Raw genomic sequence first — 16,913 nt, 5'->3', positions numbered from 1 at the left:
ATCTATGCTCTAAACTCTGGGATACCCTTCCCATACTTCTCTGCCTCATTTTCCTTTGTTTAAGACACTGTTTAAAACCTCAGGATGGGACCATTCGCCAACAGATTCACCGCTGCCATTTAGCCACTGCCGTTTGACCACCGAGGACGCTTAGCCACCGACCATTGGCCACTGAAGACGATTCGCCACCGCAAGTAAGTCATATATTTTGAATATTGGTGGTATAAAAAAATTGTCATTATATTGGTTAAGGTAGTGTTTACGTTGTTTCAATAACAACTTATTTTCATTACAGGAGAGTTTTTTTAAGCTTGTATTTTTGGAACAGGAATTTTTAGTATGGAAACAGAAATTATTAGTAAACGTGGAAATAAGAAGTTTTACCACGATGGTTTTATATATATTTTTGATAAACTATCCAAGAGTGATTCAAGTATTAAGTTTTGGTGATTTGAACAAAGGGGCCACCACAAATAAAGCTAAAAAAAGTATCGTGATGCAGACGATAGAATAAAAAAAATTGTTCTTGAATACAGCGAAGGAGATTGTTTGGAATATCTTAGAGGAATAGCGCATAACTATCAAATGAACTGAAATTTCATTGTTTAATATTAATGTGAGGTTTTACTGCCATTATAAAAATTTTTAAAATATATTTCCTTTTTCTGGTTAAAGTTTGTAACTCATTTTTATATATAAACCAATAAAATGATATTTATTTTACCTCTTTTTTTAATCAATATGTAGTATTAAGTTGTATTAATAAAGGGGACTGAGAAGTATGAAAGAACAGGCGGGAGGGAAAACAATCAGTACATATAGATATTTCTGGTGGTGAATATTCTCCAAAGGTCAAACGACCCCAGTAGAGAAACGCTGGTGGCGGTGGCTAATCAACGGCGGCGAATCTGCCGTGGCGAATCGTCACCAACCCTTAAAACCTACCTCTGACTAGATATTTGCTCATCTGACTTAAAACTCTCCATATTTAGGTCAGTGTCATATTCGTTTTCATAACCCTGAGAGGCATCTTAGCAAGTTTGATTATGTTAAAAGCTCTTTATAAATATAGATTTTTGTTGCATAGAATGTGGTCAGTAATCAATAACGCAATGCACAGACAGCATTGAAGTTAACATTCAAAGGAGATGAAAATTAATTTTTGAAAAGAATTAGGAATCTTAAATAGAAATCAAATTGAATTGTTTGTCCAAATGGAAATTGATCAAAGGTTGGTTAACAAAATGATGGCTACACTAAATGAGTCCTTATCCACATATTCAACAGTGTGCTAACATTGGCAGTGACCAGAGGGAAGTGAATGCTGTACAAATACTTAAAAAGCAAAATCAGAACGAAGAAATGATTTGTGCATTGGCTAGGAAATGTTAGAAGGGTACATTGGAATGTTGATATAACCATCATGACAAGAAAGAAAGATGAAAGGGATGTGTAAAATGTCTGCAGGAAATAGAGGTCTTGGCTTACAAACTTCATGTAATTCTTTGAGAGGTTTCTCAATTTGTTGGATGGAGGTAGCGTAGTAGATAAACTAGATTTGCACTTTAAGATAGATTAATAGCGTCCCTCACAATGGTTTATTACACGTGATAGGGCTCTTTGGTGGTCAGATTCTGGGTTGGATAAGGAGATGACTGCTTTCTCACAGACAGAAGATTATTATTGATCACAATGGTTCCACGGAGAAACTAATCATTAGAGCAGTCCTGCAGGAATTGATTTTAGGGTCAGCACTGTTTTACAATGTACATTATTGATCTTGATGAAGGCATGAGATATTGCCTTCAAATTAGCAGATTACATGAACATTTGCACTGGTGTAAAGATCTTTGAATAAAATACTACATCTGATCCAATGTTGTATATTTTGATTGGCTTTTAAATTAAAATCTGTTGAGAAGGCAAGAGGCTCGTGTGATAAAAGTATTCAAATCTCTAAAGGTTTATGGCCAGCATCAAATAATTACTGTTAAAGCAAATAGTACATCAGAATATATATAGGTAAGATATGTCATCCCAAAATACTGCGCAGACAATATTTTTAACATTTGTTTCCAAATTGTTTATTAAAATAGGGGTGATACAGTCACATGGCTGTGGATGTAACTTAAGTCGTTATCAGTAGAGCAGTGTTGGGGGAGGAGGGGAGAGAGAGTGAGAGAGAAGGGGAGAGAGGAGACCCTTGAGAATGTTACACCTATGCATGCAAAGGGAACTTCAAACAACAGTCCTTCAAAGATGGCAAAAAGCAAGTCAGAATAGACTGATCTCGAGACTTCAAAAGTAATGAGGGACTGATGACCTCCCAAGCCAATCTCGACAGATCACACCTGCAACTACAGAAAAGGTTTCTGTTGTACACTTTGATGAATACATAAGCATAGGGGTTAAAAGGCCAGTTTTAAATCTACTGGAATTTGCTAGTGGGATTGAAGATTCTCAATCATACCAGCCTTGCACCAGCTTGCTATAAAAGTCACAAAGAAGAAACCTTTAGTCATCCCTGTAATGCAGGTAATGGGAATACCTCACTCAGAGTGACAAAAGCCAGTTAATTAGCATTCAGACAAAGGAAACAGGACACCAAAAGGACTCTCACTCCTCATATTGGAGTTCAATATTTTTTTAAATGAATCAGAACAACAGAATCTCAATCTTTCTGCAAAGCCAAAGATTGTGAAAGCAAGTGTTCAACTATGAAGTCAATGCTACCAGTAACAGTATTGTGTCAGCTATAATGTACAATTATCTGTTCTTCACAAATAATTCAGAGTGATCGATATATCATTTATTCAACTTTTATCTTTTGAACTTTCATCCTACTTCTATTCTTTGGAAGTGTGTTATGTACTTATTCTTTGCATGTTTATTAATTAATTCAGTCACCCTTTGTTAATTTAGGGAAGCCGAGCAAAATTGGACTTTAAGACAGAGGTTAATTTAGATCTAGGGAAAGGTATCTGCAAGGGAAGTTAATCCCTCCTAATCCAAAAGCTGAGTATTTTGAGGTATTCCATCTGGAACCATAACAAATTGGGGAACTTCACAGAGGGTCTGGGTGTAACAGATGCTCCAGTACCAAAACATATGCATTGTGCATGTGCAAGATTATCCCCAAAATGATGATGGTGTTCAGCTTTGCTCTCCTATATGGTGGGAATTATTGAGGTCTCAGAAAAGTTTCTGAGGAGCAGTACTAGATTAATACTTAAATTAAAAACTCACAGCTCTTATGCTAGGTTGAGGCAAATTGATTCATTTCACTCTAGAAAACTGAATATTTTAGCAAAATTTGATTGAAATATCTAAAATGATGTAAAGTCCAGCCTGTTCACATATGGACAGATCTTTTGATAATTAGGGAAAACAAGTGGTTATACATACACCTTTTGCCACACATGCGTAAAATTTAAGTTTATCAGGAGATGTCTCCCCACCCAGATGATTATCAGTTTTTGGTTAGGTTACTCCCTCATGCAGTAGGTACAGACTTGTTGTAAATATTCACAAAGAAATTGACCATATTCCAGAGGAAAGATGATATTGCTACATACAGAAGACATGGGGAGATTGGATCATTTACCCCATGGTCATTTTTTTTCTCCTGAAGTTCATTTTTCATTGCGTTTGGGATTGAAGGGAGACTTTTCTAAAGTGAATTATTGTTTTCTTTTTCTCTCTCGCCCAGGAGATTTTAAGCTGAATTAGAATAGTAGGATTATTTATTTGCAGAATTTCTGAATAGCAGAGGGTTTAGATTAGATTCTGTTGGCCAAGCTGGGAATTTGTGTTGCAGACGTTTCGTCCCCTGTCTAGGTGACATGCTCAGTGCTTGGGAGCCTCCTGTGAAGCGCTTCTGTGATGTTTCCTCTGGCATTTATAGTTGGAACTGGACAACCGGAAGTGGCAGGTACAAATCACTATAAATGCCGGAGGAAACATTACAGAAGCGCTTCACAGGAGGATACCAAGCACTGAGGATGTCACCTAGACAGGGGACGAAACGTCTGCAACACAAATTCCCAGCTCAGCGAACAGAACCACAACAATGAGCACTCGAGCTACAAATCTTCTCCCAGATTAGATTCTCTACAGTGTGGAAGCAAGCCCTTCGGCCCAACACGTCCACACCCACCCTCTGAAGGGTATCCCACCCAGACCCATTTCCCTCTAACACTGTGGGCAATTTAGCATGGCCAATTCACCTGACCTGCACATCTTTGGACTGTGGGAGGAAACCGGAGCACCTGGAGGAAACCCACGCAGACATGGGGAGAATGCAATCTCCACGCAGACAGTTGCCTGAGGCTGGAATCGAACCTGGGACCCTGGTGCTGTGAGGCAGCAGCGCTAACCACTGAGCCACCTTGCCACCCACAAAGGAACCAATTCCTGTCCATCATTTTGGTCTTTTCATATGCAGCACTCGCTCGGTACTCCACTCAATGTCAGCCTTCATGGGTCCTGAGCTTATCTACAACCACTTCATTCTTGGCATTAGTCCCTTACAATAGGGACGACATCTGTAGCTACTGCAGTCACAGTAACAGCAGTAAGCAATGTAAGTAGTGCATAAACTTAAAGACGTGTGTCAATAACAATTGGACCAAAATATAAAATCAAAACAAAATTAATTGAGAGAGTCAGAGTCATAGAAATGTACAGCACAAAAACGGACCCTTTGGTCCAACTTGTCTATCTTGACCAAATATCCCAACCTAATCTAGTCCCACTTACCAGCACTTGGACCATATCCCTCTAAACCCTTCCTATTCACATACCCATCCTTTTAAATGTTGCAATTGTACCGGGTTCCATCACTTCCTCTGGCAGCTCATTCCATGCATGCACCACCCTCTGTATGAAAAGATTGCCCCATAGGTCTCTTTTATATCTTTCCCCTCTCACCCTAAACCTATGACCTCTAGTTCTGGGCTCCTCCACCCTAGTGAAAAGACTTTGTCTATTTATCCTATCCATGCCCCTCATGATGTTATAAACTTCTAAAAGGTCACCCCTCAGCCTCCACGCTGCAGGGGAAACAACCCTAGCCTATTCGATCTCTCCCTATAGCTCAAATCCTCCAATCCTGGCAACATTCTTGTAAACCTTTTCTGAACCCTTTCAAGTTTCACAACATCTTTCCGATAGGAGGGAAACCAGAATTGCACACAATATTCCAAAAGTGGCCTAAACAATGTTCTGTATAGCCTCAAAATGACTTCCCAACTCCTGTACTCAATACACTGACCAATAAAGGAAAGCATACCAAACGCCTTCACTATCCTATCTACCTGTGACTCAAATTTCAAGGAGCTATGAAAACTGTACTCCAAATTCTCTTTGTCACTCCCCAGGACCTTACTATTAAGTGCATAAGTCCTCCTATGATTTGCTTTTCCAAGATGCAGTACCTCGCATTTATTTAAATTAAACTCCATCTGCCGCTCCTCAGCTCATCGGCCCATCAGATTAAGAACCCGTTGTAATCTGAGGTAACCTTCTTCACCGTCCACTATACCTACGTTGTTTGTGTCATCTGCAAACTTACTAACTATACCTTGTATGTTCACAACCAAATCATTTATATATATGATGAAAAATAGTGAACCCAGCACCGATCCTTTTGGCACTCCACTGGTCACAGGCCTCTAAGTCTGGAAAGCAACCCTCCACCACCACCCTCTGTCTTCTACCTTTGAGACAGTTCTGTATCCAAAGAGCTAGTTCTCTCTGTATTCCATGAGATCTAACCTTGCTAACCAGTCTCCCACAGGGAACCTTGTCTAACGCCTTACTGAAGTCCATACAAGATCATGTCCACCGCTCTATCCTCATTAATCCTTTTTGTTGTTTCTTCAAAAAATTCAATCAAACCAATTGTCAATAAAATTTATCCATTTTAATAAGTCTAAACAATAATGTAATATTATCACATTATGTTAAGCTTGCTGCTTCTTGTAAAATTTTATTCTTTTAATGTCCATGAAATAAAAATCTTGACAATTGAAAGGAATACAAGCATAATCTCACTTCTGTAACTAATGTGAAATTGCAAGATACTTTTACATTTTATGTGAAAACAGAAAAACAAAAGATACATTCTCAAAACATAGCATCACATCAACATTGCCATACAGTGCAGCATATACAATGGCTGTAGTTCCCAATATACTAGCATGGATCTTCTACTTCCTAATTACCAGCTCATAATTTACCACCGAATGAAATGAATAGGAAGAAAATTCCAAGATCACAAGTACAATAGCAATAATAACCATTAGGACCATTTTCACATCAGATCCCAACACAAGTTTTAATCAGTTTATCAGAATTCAGAATCCATCAAATTCAAATTTTGCTAGCTGCTCCCACCATAATGCAGTAAGTGCTTCAAACAAGGATGTCAAGATGGCATTTTAACATGACTATAGCTTGAAAGGAAGAGATTTTGGTATATTATGTATATCAAGCTCCTTGAAGTGATATAAAGTATATTCAATCTGAAATTTCCAAGGTAAAGACAAAACTTTCATAAACTTATGCAGTTGGTTACGAAACATGCATTTAACTTCCAAGTACATGTAAAACAAAATAAACCATTTAACATACTGAAAAAAGAAAATCCTTGAAATCGGGTTGGACAACATCTGTGGAGAGAAAAAGATAATTAATGTTTCAGTTTGGTGGTCTTTGACTAAGAAGCGAGGGGCAGGGTTTCAGGTGGAATGAAAATTCTAAAGACTTGAGGATGAAAGAGAAAATAAAAGTGCACAGTACAGGAGGAGGAATCCAGGCATAGAAATGGTTGCAGAAGCAATGGTGACAGAAAAACCCATTGTATATTGAGCTCAAAGTTCTATCAAGAGATGAGAATTCAATTAGGTAGCAATAATAAAACCAGCATAACCAGAGAAAGTTGCTAAGGAAAGAGATATGACTTTTAAAATTAGTTTTGGGGGATATTTGTTCAAACCTTCAACAGAAACTAGAAAGCAATAAAGACAAACTAGTCAGAATCAAATGGAAATCCCCTCAGCAAGTACAGCAGTACAATAGCATATAGAAATTAATCCTGAAAAGTTAGAGAGAATGCATTTGGAAGCAAGAGTATATATAATGATTTTTTTTACTCATTCACAGGATGAGGGGGTCACTGTTAAGTCAGCATTCATTGCCTATCTCAATGGCAATCCCATTGTTGTGGGTCTACAGTCACATGTAGGCCAGATCAGGCAAGGCTGGTGGCTTCCTTCCCTAAAGACATTAGTGAATGAGATATGTCTTACCAAAAATCAATTTATGGTCATCATTAGATGCTTATTCCAGATTTTTAGTGAATTCAAATTGCACCATCAGCCAAGGCAGTATCCACACCCACCCTCCGAACAGCATCCCATCAAAACTCACTTTCCACCCTATCGCTCGAAGCCTGCATTTCCCGTGGCTAATCCACCTAACCTGCACATCAGAGGGCTGTGGGATGAAACTGGAGCACCTGGAGAAAACCCATGCAGATACGGGAACAGCATGCAATCTCTATACAGTCATTCTAGGCTGCAATCGAACCAAGAACCCTTGTGCTGTGAGGCGGCAGTGCTAACCACTGGGCCACGATGTTGCCCGAAGGGGTTGCCCAATTAGCACAGAGATGAAAAGGAATTTCTTTTCTCAGAGAGTGGTGAATCTGTGAAAATCTTTATCACATAGGGCAGTTGAAGCTTGGTCATTAGTATATTCGAGGCTGAATAGACAGATTTTTGAATCAGTAAGGGCATAAACAGCATGGAGAAAAGGCAAGAAAGTAGAGTGGAAGATTATCAGAACAACCGTGATCTCATGAACGGTGGAGCAGGCTCAACGGCCTACCTCTGTTCCTACATTTATGGTCTTGGTCAGCTTTATAGCAGTGGTTTGGGAGGTGGCAGATGGATGAAAGGAATTGAAGCAAGGGAAAATAGGGATTGAGAGTGTGGAGAGCTCATTGACTTCTTGTCATTCAGTCAGGGTGTGTGATGTTGAGGAATGCCTTCCTGCCCAGAGTCCGGTCCCGATCCTTCAATAGGCAATAGCCTTAGCGTGCCAACCTTGCTATTCCACCAGTGATGAAAAAGGGGTTCTTTTTTGATCCTGGGATCAAGAATTCAGGTGAACATTTTTTGCCCATTTCTAATTATTCAGAGGGCTGTTAAGAATCAACCACATTTCAGTGTGTCTGGAGTTACATGTAGGCCAAACCAAGTAAGGGCGGTAGATTTCCTGCTCTAAAGGAAACTAGTGAACCCAGATGGGTTTTTATGACAATGGACAGTGGTTATATGGTCATCTTAGACTGGGTTCTTTTTTTTAAATTCTGGGGTGTTTGTAATTTAAATGTTGCCATCTCCATGGTGGGATTTGAACCCATTTCCCCAGAACATTAGTCTAGATTAGTAGTCTAGACACATTATCACAAAACCATCCCTCCCAAAACTGCCAGCCATTTGGGGAGTCGGCAGTTCCTCTCCCCCAGCATCATTAGGAGTTCTACTCACTGCAGGTACAGCCACTGGCCACGGCCAACCATCATGGAGGAGGTCTTGAAAGATCTCAAAGAATGGACTCTAATTAAGCAAAGGTAACCCCTACATTCAGAGACTGCATCGTTGAGAAAGCCCTCCACCCAGAATCTACAAGGAAACCACCAGTTTTTACCCGTGTGGCCTCTCCACATGGTGTAGGAGAGGCAACGACCTCATGGCATTATTGCTGTACTGTTAATCCAGAGACCCAGTAATGCGCTGGAGACCTGTGTTCGAATCCCACCATGGCTGATGGTGGAATTTTAACTCAATGAAAACCTGGGGTTAAGAGTCAAATGATGACCATTGTTGGTTTTCAGGAAAAACTCATCTGGTTCACTAGTGTCCTTTAGAGAAGGAAATTGCCACCCTTATCTGGTTTGGGTTACATGTGACTCCAGACCTACAGCCTTTCAATTCAAGGGCAATCAGAATGGACAGTAAATGCTGGCCCAGCCTGTAACATCCAAATCTGTGAACAAATAAAAAAAAAAGAATCTTGGCTTTTGATAGTATGGAAACCTCAATTAGATTTGTTCATCCATAATTTGTAGATGCTTATAACCATGATATTTCAAAGTCAACAATAGATTTAGCTTTGCATAACTCAGCTTTAAACTGTTGGTTATATTGATTATACTCAATTATTAAACTTGAAATGTGGTTTAATATCTATTTGGAGGTAACCATAAGAACTTGAAACCAAAAGATTTTAATATTTCACGAGTGAATTTTGGTTTAGACCCTACAAGCTAACATATTAATAGGTTTAACTAGATCAAAGGATTGTGCTTACCTGGATTAGTGTTCACTTTAGGATTGCATATCTCAGTGGATGCTTGGATTTTATAAACTTGCGTGTGCAAATGCTCACCAGAATGATACTCATCAGCACAACTAGAGCAACCACAAAATCTGATGCGACATTTGAGACTACAAAGAAAATAATGAGTTACTACAGATAACACTAATCAATATTTGGTACTAAGTACAATATTTTATCATGAAAATGTAATAAGCTTCTAAAGAACACTCTTGCCTAAAAGATTTGAAAATTATCCTTATTTTGAAACAATTTCATTCTGGGTCACCTTTCTTTATTGCACAAACATCTCAAGAAGTAGTTCTGCTCATTTGAATTGAGCCTGAATCTGTCCCATTTACTGACAGAATATAATGGGGACAGATGAGGCAACAGTATGACTCATCTCTGTATATATACACCAAAATAAATTTTGCTACTGCTCACCTTCATAGAACAGTAGTCACTGGAAAACCACAAGTAATATGTTTTAACTAGACCTATGTAGACGCACAAGACTTTAAAACTATTTATATTTGCTGAATTAACTTCACTGATGGTTGGCAAGGCTTCTGCATTCATGGGTGTTGCCCCTGTACTCCGTTTTAGCTTCTATGTATGGTGGTGCTATTACAGATTACTGTTTACATGAAGAGATGTAACACCAAGAGTATTCAGAGATGTTAGGTGTTAACATATTTAGAGAGAAAACCCAACTCTGGTTTACGTAATTCTTATTTCACTTGATGATAGGAAGGTATTGCTTTAAATGGTAAATATGCTGATAAAAGCTTCAAATTCCCCTGTTTTTCCTATATGTAATAGATAGTGAAAGTTCCTTTGAGATCACTTGCTACAATCAAAGTTTCCTAGCTAATGGGATTCTACCTAATGTAAGTAGTTGTAAAGTCTTTCAGAAATGAATGGGCACAAATGAAATGTTGCTCAATCACAAATGTGGAAAGGGATTTTACAGAAGCATTGCTAAGGTGGGGCAATAATGTTATAAATGGAGTCTTTCATGCAGTTTTATACATTGCTAATCTAAGCAGACGTTTTCCTCATGTGATCAGATCTTAATCATGATTATGGATCGGATATTACAGAAACCATAATCGTTCAATTTACTGATGGTTCTTTCAAGATTCAATGTAATCTGAGTGATTTAAGAGCTAAGAATACAAGTATTTAGCAGAACAATTTGAAGTCTGGAATATTCCCATATTAAACAGGGCTACATATTACTTACTGAATTATATCATCAATGGACTTCAGTTGATTTCTAACAGATACCAAAAAGCCACTAAATGGGAAGACCGCTTATGAGTAACAATTATTGGCATTATCTCAAAAGTTTTATTCCAAAAACTGCAGAACATTTGGATTTGGAGGGGACTCTAAAGAGATAGAAAACAATAACATTCTTGGGCATCATAACAAAACAAGGAATTTATTGTCAGGAAGATTATGCAATTTTTAACTTCACTGGATTACATAACTTTTTACAAAGTAGTTATCTTTTCAGAAAGCTTTTATGAATTCAAACAGTTCCTATCATCAGATTATCATCCTGGCCTATCAGCTTTTGGCTAACGTTTAGCTTGTCTTAACATTAGTAAAAATAGGCGAAAGTGAAGACTGCTGCAGACTAGAGTCAAGATTAGAGTGGTGCTGGAACTGCACAGCAGGTCAGGCAGCATCCATGGAGCAGGAAAATCAACATTTCGGGCAGGAGCCCTTCATCAGGAATGTGGAATTAGGAAAAACAGCCTCAGCCACAATAAAGTCTTAGAATACTGAAGTCCAACAATTGTTTGGGATCCGGGTGTCAAGGATATCTTGCAGCAAAGAAAAAGGGATAACTTGTCACAGTATCTTTCATTTGAGATGGCCATTTGACAGAACCCTTTAAGATCAAACTATACTTCCCAGTATACACAGACCACCTTATGTAAAGCAATCCACATATGAATATTCACTCTGCATACAGGTAGCTAGAAATTGAGAGATGTATCATTTTCACTGATATACTGCCCCAACATCACGGGCTCCTATCTTATTAAATGGCCTAACATCTTTGTACATGTCTCAGAGATGTAGTCAAAACATCCAAATTGATGCAAACAAAATGAATAAAGAGACATTATTTATTTTCCAAAGTGGTTGTGATTAAATACAAGACCTTTATAGAATGAGAGATGATCTTTTCTACAAGCTATAAAATTAAATCATGGACTAATTGATATTCCAATTCATTTTGTTCTAAATTAGAAAGAACTTACCTGCTGGCTTGATGAAAATGAAGCTTGCTTGATCAATTTCTTCACTTAAGACGACACACACAAAATTTATTTCAAAATCCTTTGTTTTAATTTCTGAAAAACTCAGGTGAACATCAATATAACTTGCTTCTTTTTCTCTTCTTTCACTATTAATTCAAAGGAACATGAATGAGAAGGAAGTTTCCAACATGAAAGCATGCAAAGCTTAAAGACACCATACTAATACATTAATATTTTCAAACAACTAAGAGTTTCCCTTGTCAATGAAATAAGAAAACCAATTGCTCACTGATTTGACTACTTAATCGGTCATAAAACAGCATCAAGATCACAGTAAGACCATAAGACCATTCAGCCCATTAAGTCCACTCTGCCATTTTAATCATGGCTGATGGGCATTTCAACTCCACTTACCCACACTCTCCCCATACCTCTTAATTCCTTGCAAGATCAAGAATTTATCAATCTCTGCCTTGAAGACATTTAATGTCACGGCCTCCACTGCACTCCGTGGCAATGACTTCCACAGACTCACCACTCTCTGGTTGAAGAAATGTCTCCTCTTTTCCATTCTAAAATGACCCTTTCTAATTCTAAGGCTGTGCCCACGGGTCCTGGTCTCCCCATATCCACCCTTTCTAATCCATGCATTATCTTGTAAGTTTCTATTAGATCTCCCCTCAATCTTCTAAACTCTAATGAATACAATCCCAGGATCCTCAGCTGTTCATCGTATGTTAGGCCTGCCATTCCAGGGATCATCCGTGTGCATCTCCACTGAACATGCTCTAGTGCCAGTACGTCCTTCCTGAGGTGTGGGGCTCAAAATTGGACACAGTATTCTAAATGGGGCCTAACTAGAGTTTTATAAAGTCTCTGAAGCACATAGTTGCTTTTATATTCCAACTCTCTTGAGATAAATGACAACATTACATTTGTTTTCTTAATCACGGACTCAACTTGCAAGTTAACCTTTAGAGAATCATGGACTAGCATTCCCCGATCCCTTGGTACTTCGGCTTTATAAATTTTCTCACTGTTCAGAAAACAATCCATGCCTGTGTTCTTTTTTCCAAAGTGCAAGACCTCACATTTGCTCTTGTTGAATTTCATCAGCCATTTCCTGGACCACTCTCCTAAACTGTCTAAATCTTTCTGCAGCCTCCCCACCTCCTCAGTATTACCTACTTGTCCAAATAACTTTGTATCATCGACAAACTTCACCAGAATGTCTCCAGTCCTTTCATCCAGATCATTAATATATAAAGTGAACAGCTTAATACAGCCACAATAGGGTTAATCACATTTTAACAAGGGCCATGATTATGAGCAATACTTGTGGCATGTGACATCAGCAAATCTCCATCACAATGTTTAAGAGTCTCCAAACAAGCTACCAAGAAAACTATTTCTTATGAAATTCTTGTTTTCTCAATGAAGTACACAATTTTCTTTAATTGGAGCCACATGAGACTTACCACCCAAGCACGAGTGCACTGAAAGAATTAAAGGCTCACAACATAATCTGCTCAATATTTCAGAACATCTCCATTTAATCTGCAAGGGTAATTCCAAGCTCTTGATCATCCTTCACTTTAATTCTCCATTTCTCTCCCCTTCAGATCTCAATGTCCTGCAGTGTTCCAATGATGCTCAGCCGAAACTTGAGGAACAGCACCTCATCATTGGATGAACCTTCTGTTTTAATAACCTGGATTGGATGCTGGATCAAACAACCTGAGGTCATAACGTGCCCCTCCAATTCACCTTTTTAAAAAATCTTTGTTGCCTTCAGTTTTATTCTTGTGACTTGCTTGTATGGCAGTTGTTCATCATTAAGCCATTCACAACTCCTCTGGACATACAAATAGAGGCAAAAACCTGCAGATGCTGGAAATCTGAAACAAACACAAAGAATGCTGGAAAGATCCAACAGGTCTGGCAGCATCTGGAGACAGAAACAGATTTAAATGTTTCAACTCCAGTATGACTCTTCTCTAGAACTGGAGAACTTCAGAATCAGTTTATTTTGTCCATATTTAATCAAATACGATAATAAGATCAGGAACTGAGTGGCAGAACCCAAAAACGAGCATCAGTAAGTAAAGTACTGCTGAGGAACTGCCAGTTCATACAACTGTTGATGATCCCTCCAACACGTAACTGATGATCAAGAGAAGACTCTTGGGGTAATAAATGCCAGAGTTGGATCTAAGTGCTTTCTATTACAGGACTTTATTGGACTGTTTTACACATTCAAATAGATGCCAGATTTGGAACTGTGCTGGTAAGGCATGGCTAGTGGCACAGCAAGATCTGGAACATAACCCTTCAGTACAATTGCTTAAATATTGTAAGGATTGCATGGCATTTGTGGTATCCAGTGTCTTCAGCTATTTCTCAATAAACATGGAATGAATCAAATTGGCTGAAGCCAGATGTCTGTAATACTGCAACTCTAGAGGAGGCCAGGATCGATTCTTCATTTTGCATGTTTGACAAACTAGATATCCCGACCTAATCTAGTCCCACCTACCAGCACCCGGCCTATATACCTCCAAACCCTTCCTATTCGTATACCCAACCAGATGCCTTTTAAACGTTGCAATTGTACTAGCCTCCACCACTTCCTCTGGCAGCTCATTCCATACATGCAACACCCGCTGCGTGAAAATGTTGCCCCGCAGGACCCTTTTATATCTTTCCACCCTCACCCTAAACCAATGCCCTCAAGTTCTGGACTGCCCCACCCCAGGGAAAAGACTTTGTCTAGTTATCCTATCCGTGCCCCTCTATGTGGTCATCCATCAGCCTTCGCCGCTCCAGGGAAAACATCCCCAACCTATTCAGCCTCTCCCTGTAGCTCAAATCCTCCAACCCTGGCAACATCCTTGTAAATCTTTTCTGAACCCATTCAAGTTTCACAACATCCTTCCGATAGGAAGGAGACCAGAATTGCATGCAATATTCCAAAAGTGGCCTAACCAATATCCTGTACAGTCGCAACATGACCTCCCAACTCCTATACTCAATGCTCTGACCAATAAAGAAAAGCATACGAAATGCCTTCTTCAATGTCCTACCTACCTGTGACTCTCCTTTCAAGGAGCTATGAATCTGCACTCCAGGGTCTCTTTGTTCATCAACACCCACTTGGACCTACCTTTCCATTAAGTAGGCAAAAGTGAGGACTGCAGATGCTATAAACCAGAGTTTAGATTAGAGTGGTGCTGGAAAAGCACAGCCTCCATTCCTGATGAAGGGCTTTTGCCCAAAACCTCAATTTTCCTGCTCCTCGGATGCCGCCTAACCTGCTGTGCTTTTCCAGCACCCCCCTTTCCATTAAATGTATAAGTCCTGCTAAGATTTGCTTTCCCAAAATTCAGCACCTCACATTTATGTACATTAAACTCCATCTGCCACTCCTCAGCCCATTAGCCCATCTGATCAAAATCCCACTGTAATCTTCACTGTCCGCTACATCACCAATTTTGGTGTCTTCTGCAAACTTAGTAACTATACCTCCTATGTTCATATCCAAATAATTTATTTAAATGAAGAAAAATAGTGGACACAGCACTGATCCCTGTGGCACTCCACTGGTCACAGGCCTCCAGTCTGAAAAACAACCCTCCACCACCACTCTGTCTTCTACCTTTGAGCCAGTTCTGTATCTAAATGGCTAGTACTCCCGGTATTCCATGAGATCTAACCTTGCTAACCAGTCTCCCATGGGGAACCTTGTCAATCATCTTATTGAAGTCCATATTGATCATGTCCACCATTCTGCCCTCATCAATGCTCTATGTTACTTTTTCAAAAGGTAACTTGGACCGAAGGATCTGTTTCCGTGTGAACATCTCTATGACTCTAATTTTGATGTTTCCCACCATGTCATCCACACTGATGTGTAGGGCTCCCCATTAATAGAGATGATGATATTTTGGACCATCTGACTCCTGAGAGTTGTTTATTGATCCACCACCATCCATAACTGGATATGGAAGGGCTGCAAAGCTCAGATCTGATCCAACAGATTGAGGGATTATTTAGCTCTATCTATCACTTACTGCTCTTGCCTTGAAATAGCTTTGTGGTGTAGCTTTGTCAGGTTGATACCTCATTTCACGGTATGCCTTGTGTTGCTCCTAGCATGCCTTCCTGTACTCTTCACCGAACCAGGGCTAATGGTAATGATGCTTTGAGTGATTTGCCAGAGCATGAGGTGACAGGTTGTAGTTGAAAACAATTCCATTACTGCTGGCCCACAGTGCCTTATGGTTGTCCTGTCTTGATTTGCTGGAATCTATATCAGATTGATTTAGCGTGGTGGTAGTGCCAGACAACACAATGGAAGGTTTCCTCAATGCGAACGTGAACTTGTCCCCACAAGGATTCTGTAATGCTCGCTCCACAGATTCTATCATGACCAGATGCATCTGCGGCAGGCAGTTTGGCAAAGGTGAGGTCATACTCTTATTGGTATGATTACAGGTACATGTGTCATACATCTCAACAATTGGCTCATTCAATTGAACAACATGTTGCTCCTGCAAACTGTACTGAGGCAGCCATACTTGCAATCTCTAAAGCAAATCATCTACTGTTGAATAGGACCCATATTAGGGCAACACTTGCCTAACAATCCTTAATGTTAGGATTAAAAAAAATCTACACCAACAACCAAGTCAAAGTTGATCTTCAAACAAAAAAAGTGACATATATTCATTTGCAGAGAGACCAGCTCTCTGCAAAATAAGGGCATATAGTCAAGCATTACACTATTTTATATTTATGTGAAATTTGGGGAGCTTAAAATATGCTTTCGCTATGGCAATGTCTTAACCAATGCTTTCTCTATGGCAATGTCCTCACCTACCACCCCACCAACCTCCATATACATCGTATCATCCGTTGTCATTTCCGCTACCTCCAAACAGACCCCACCACCAGGGATATATTTCCCTCCCCTTCCCTATCAGCGTTCCGAAAAGACCACTCCCTCCGTGACTCCCTCGTCAGGTCCACACCCCCCACCAACCCAACCTCCACTCCCGGCACCTTCCCCTGCAACCGCAATAAATGCAAAACTTGCGCCCACACCTCCCCCCTTACTTCCCTCCAAGGCCCCAAGGGATCTTTCCATATCCACCACAAATTCACCTGCACCTCCACACACATCATCTATTGCATCCGCTGCAACCGGTGTGGTCACCTCTATATTGGGGAGACAGGCCACCTACTTGC

General features: G+C 39.6%; 1 protein-coding gene across 1 annotated transcript in view; it reads right to left on the bottom strand.

Moving 5' to 3' along the window:
* Positions 1 to 5,924: 5,924 nt before the first annotated feature.
* Positions 5,925 to 16,913, bottom strand: part of LOC122550651 (interleukin-1 receptor-like 2) — a 33,539-nt gene continuing 22,550 nt past the window's right edge. Inside the window, exons 4-6 of the mRNA XM_043691729.1 lie at positions 11,667 to 11,812; positions 9,379 to 9,515; positions 5,925 to 6,671 (exon numbers count right to left, since the gene is read on the bottom strand). Of these exons, the coding sequence (XP_043547664.1) occupies positions 9,391 to 9,515; positions 11,667 to 11,812 (271 nt within the window). The 3' untranslated portion in view covers positions 5,925 to 6,671; positions 9,379 to 9,390. The remainder of the gene's footprint in view (positions 6,672 to 9,378; positions 9,516 to 11,666; positions 11,813 to 16,913) is intronic.

Source organism: Chiloscyllium plagiosum, chromosome 6 (assembly GCF_004010195.1).
Source record: "Chiloscyllium plagiosum isolate BGI_BamShark_2017 chromosome 6, ASM401019v2, whole genome shotgun sequence".
Classification (NCBI taxonomy): domain Eukaryota; kingdom Metazoa; phylum Chordata; class Chondrichthyes; order Orectolobiformes; family Hemiscylliidae; genus Chiloscyllium; species Chiloscyllium plagiosum.
Note: the sequence above shows the minus strand (reverse complement) of the source record. Positions and strands in the feature narration are given on the sequence as shown.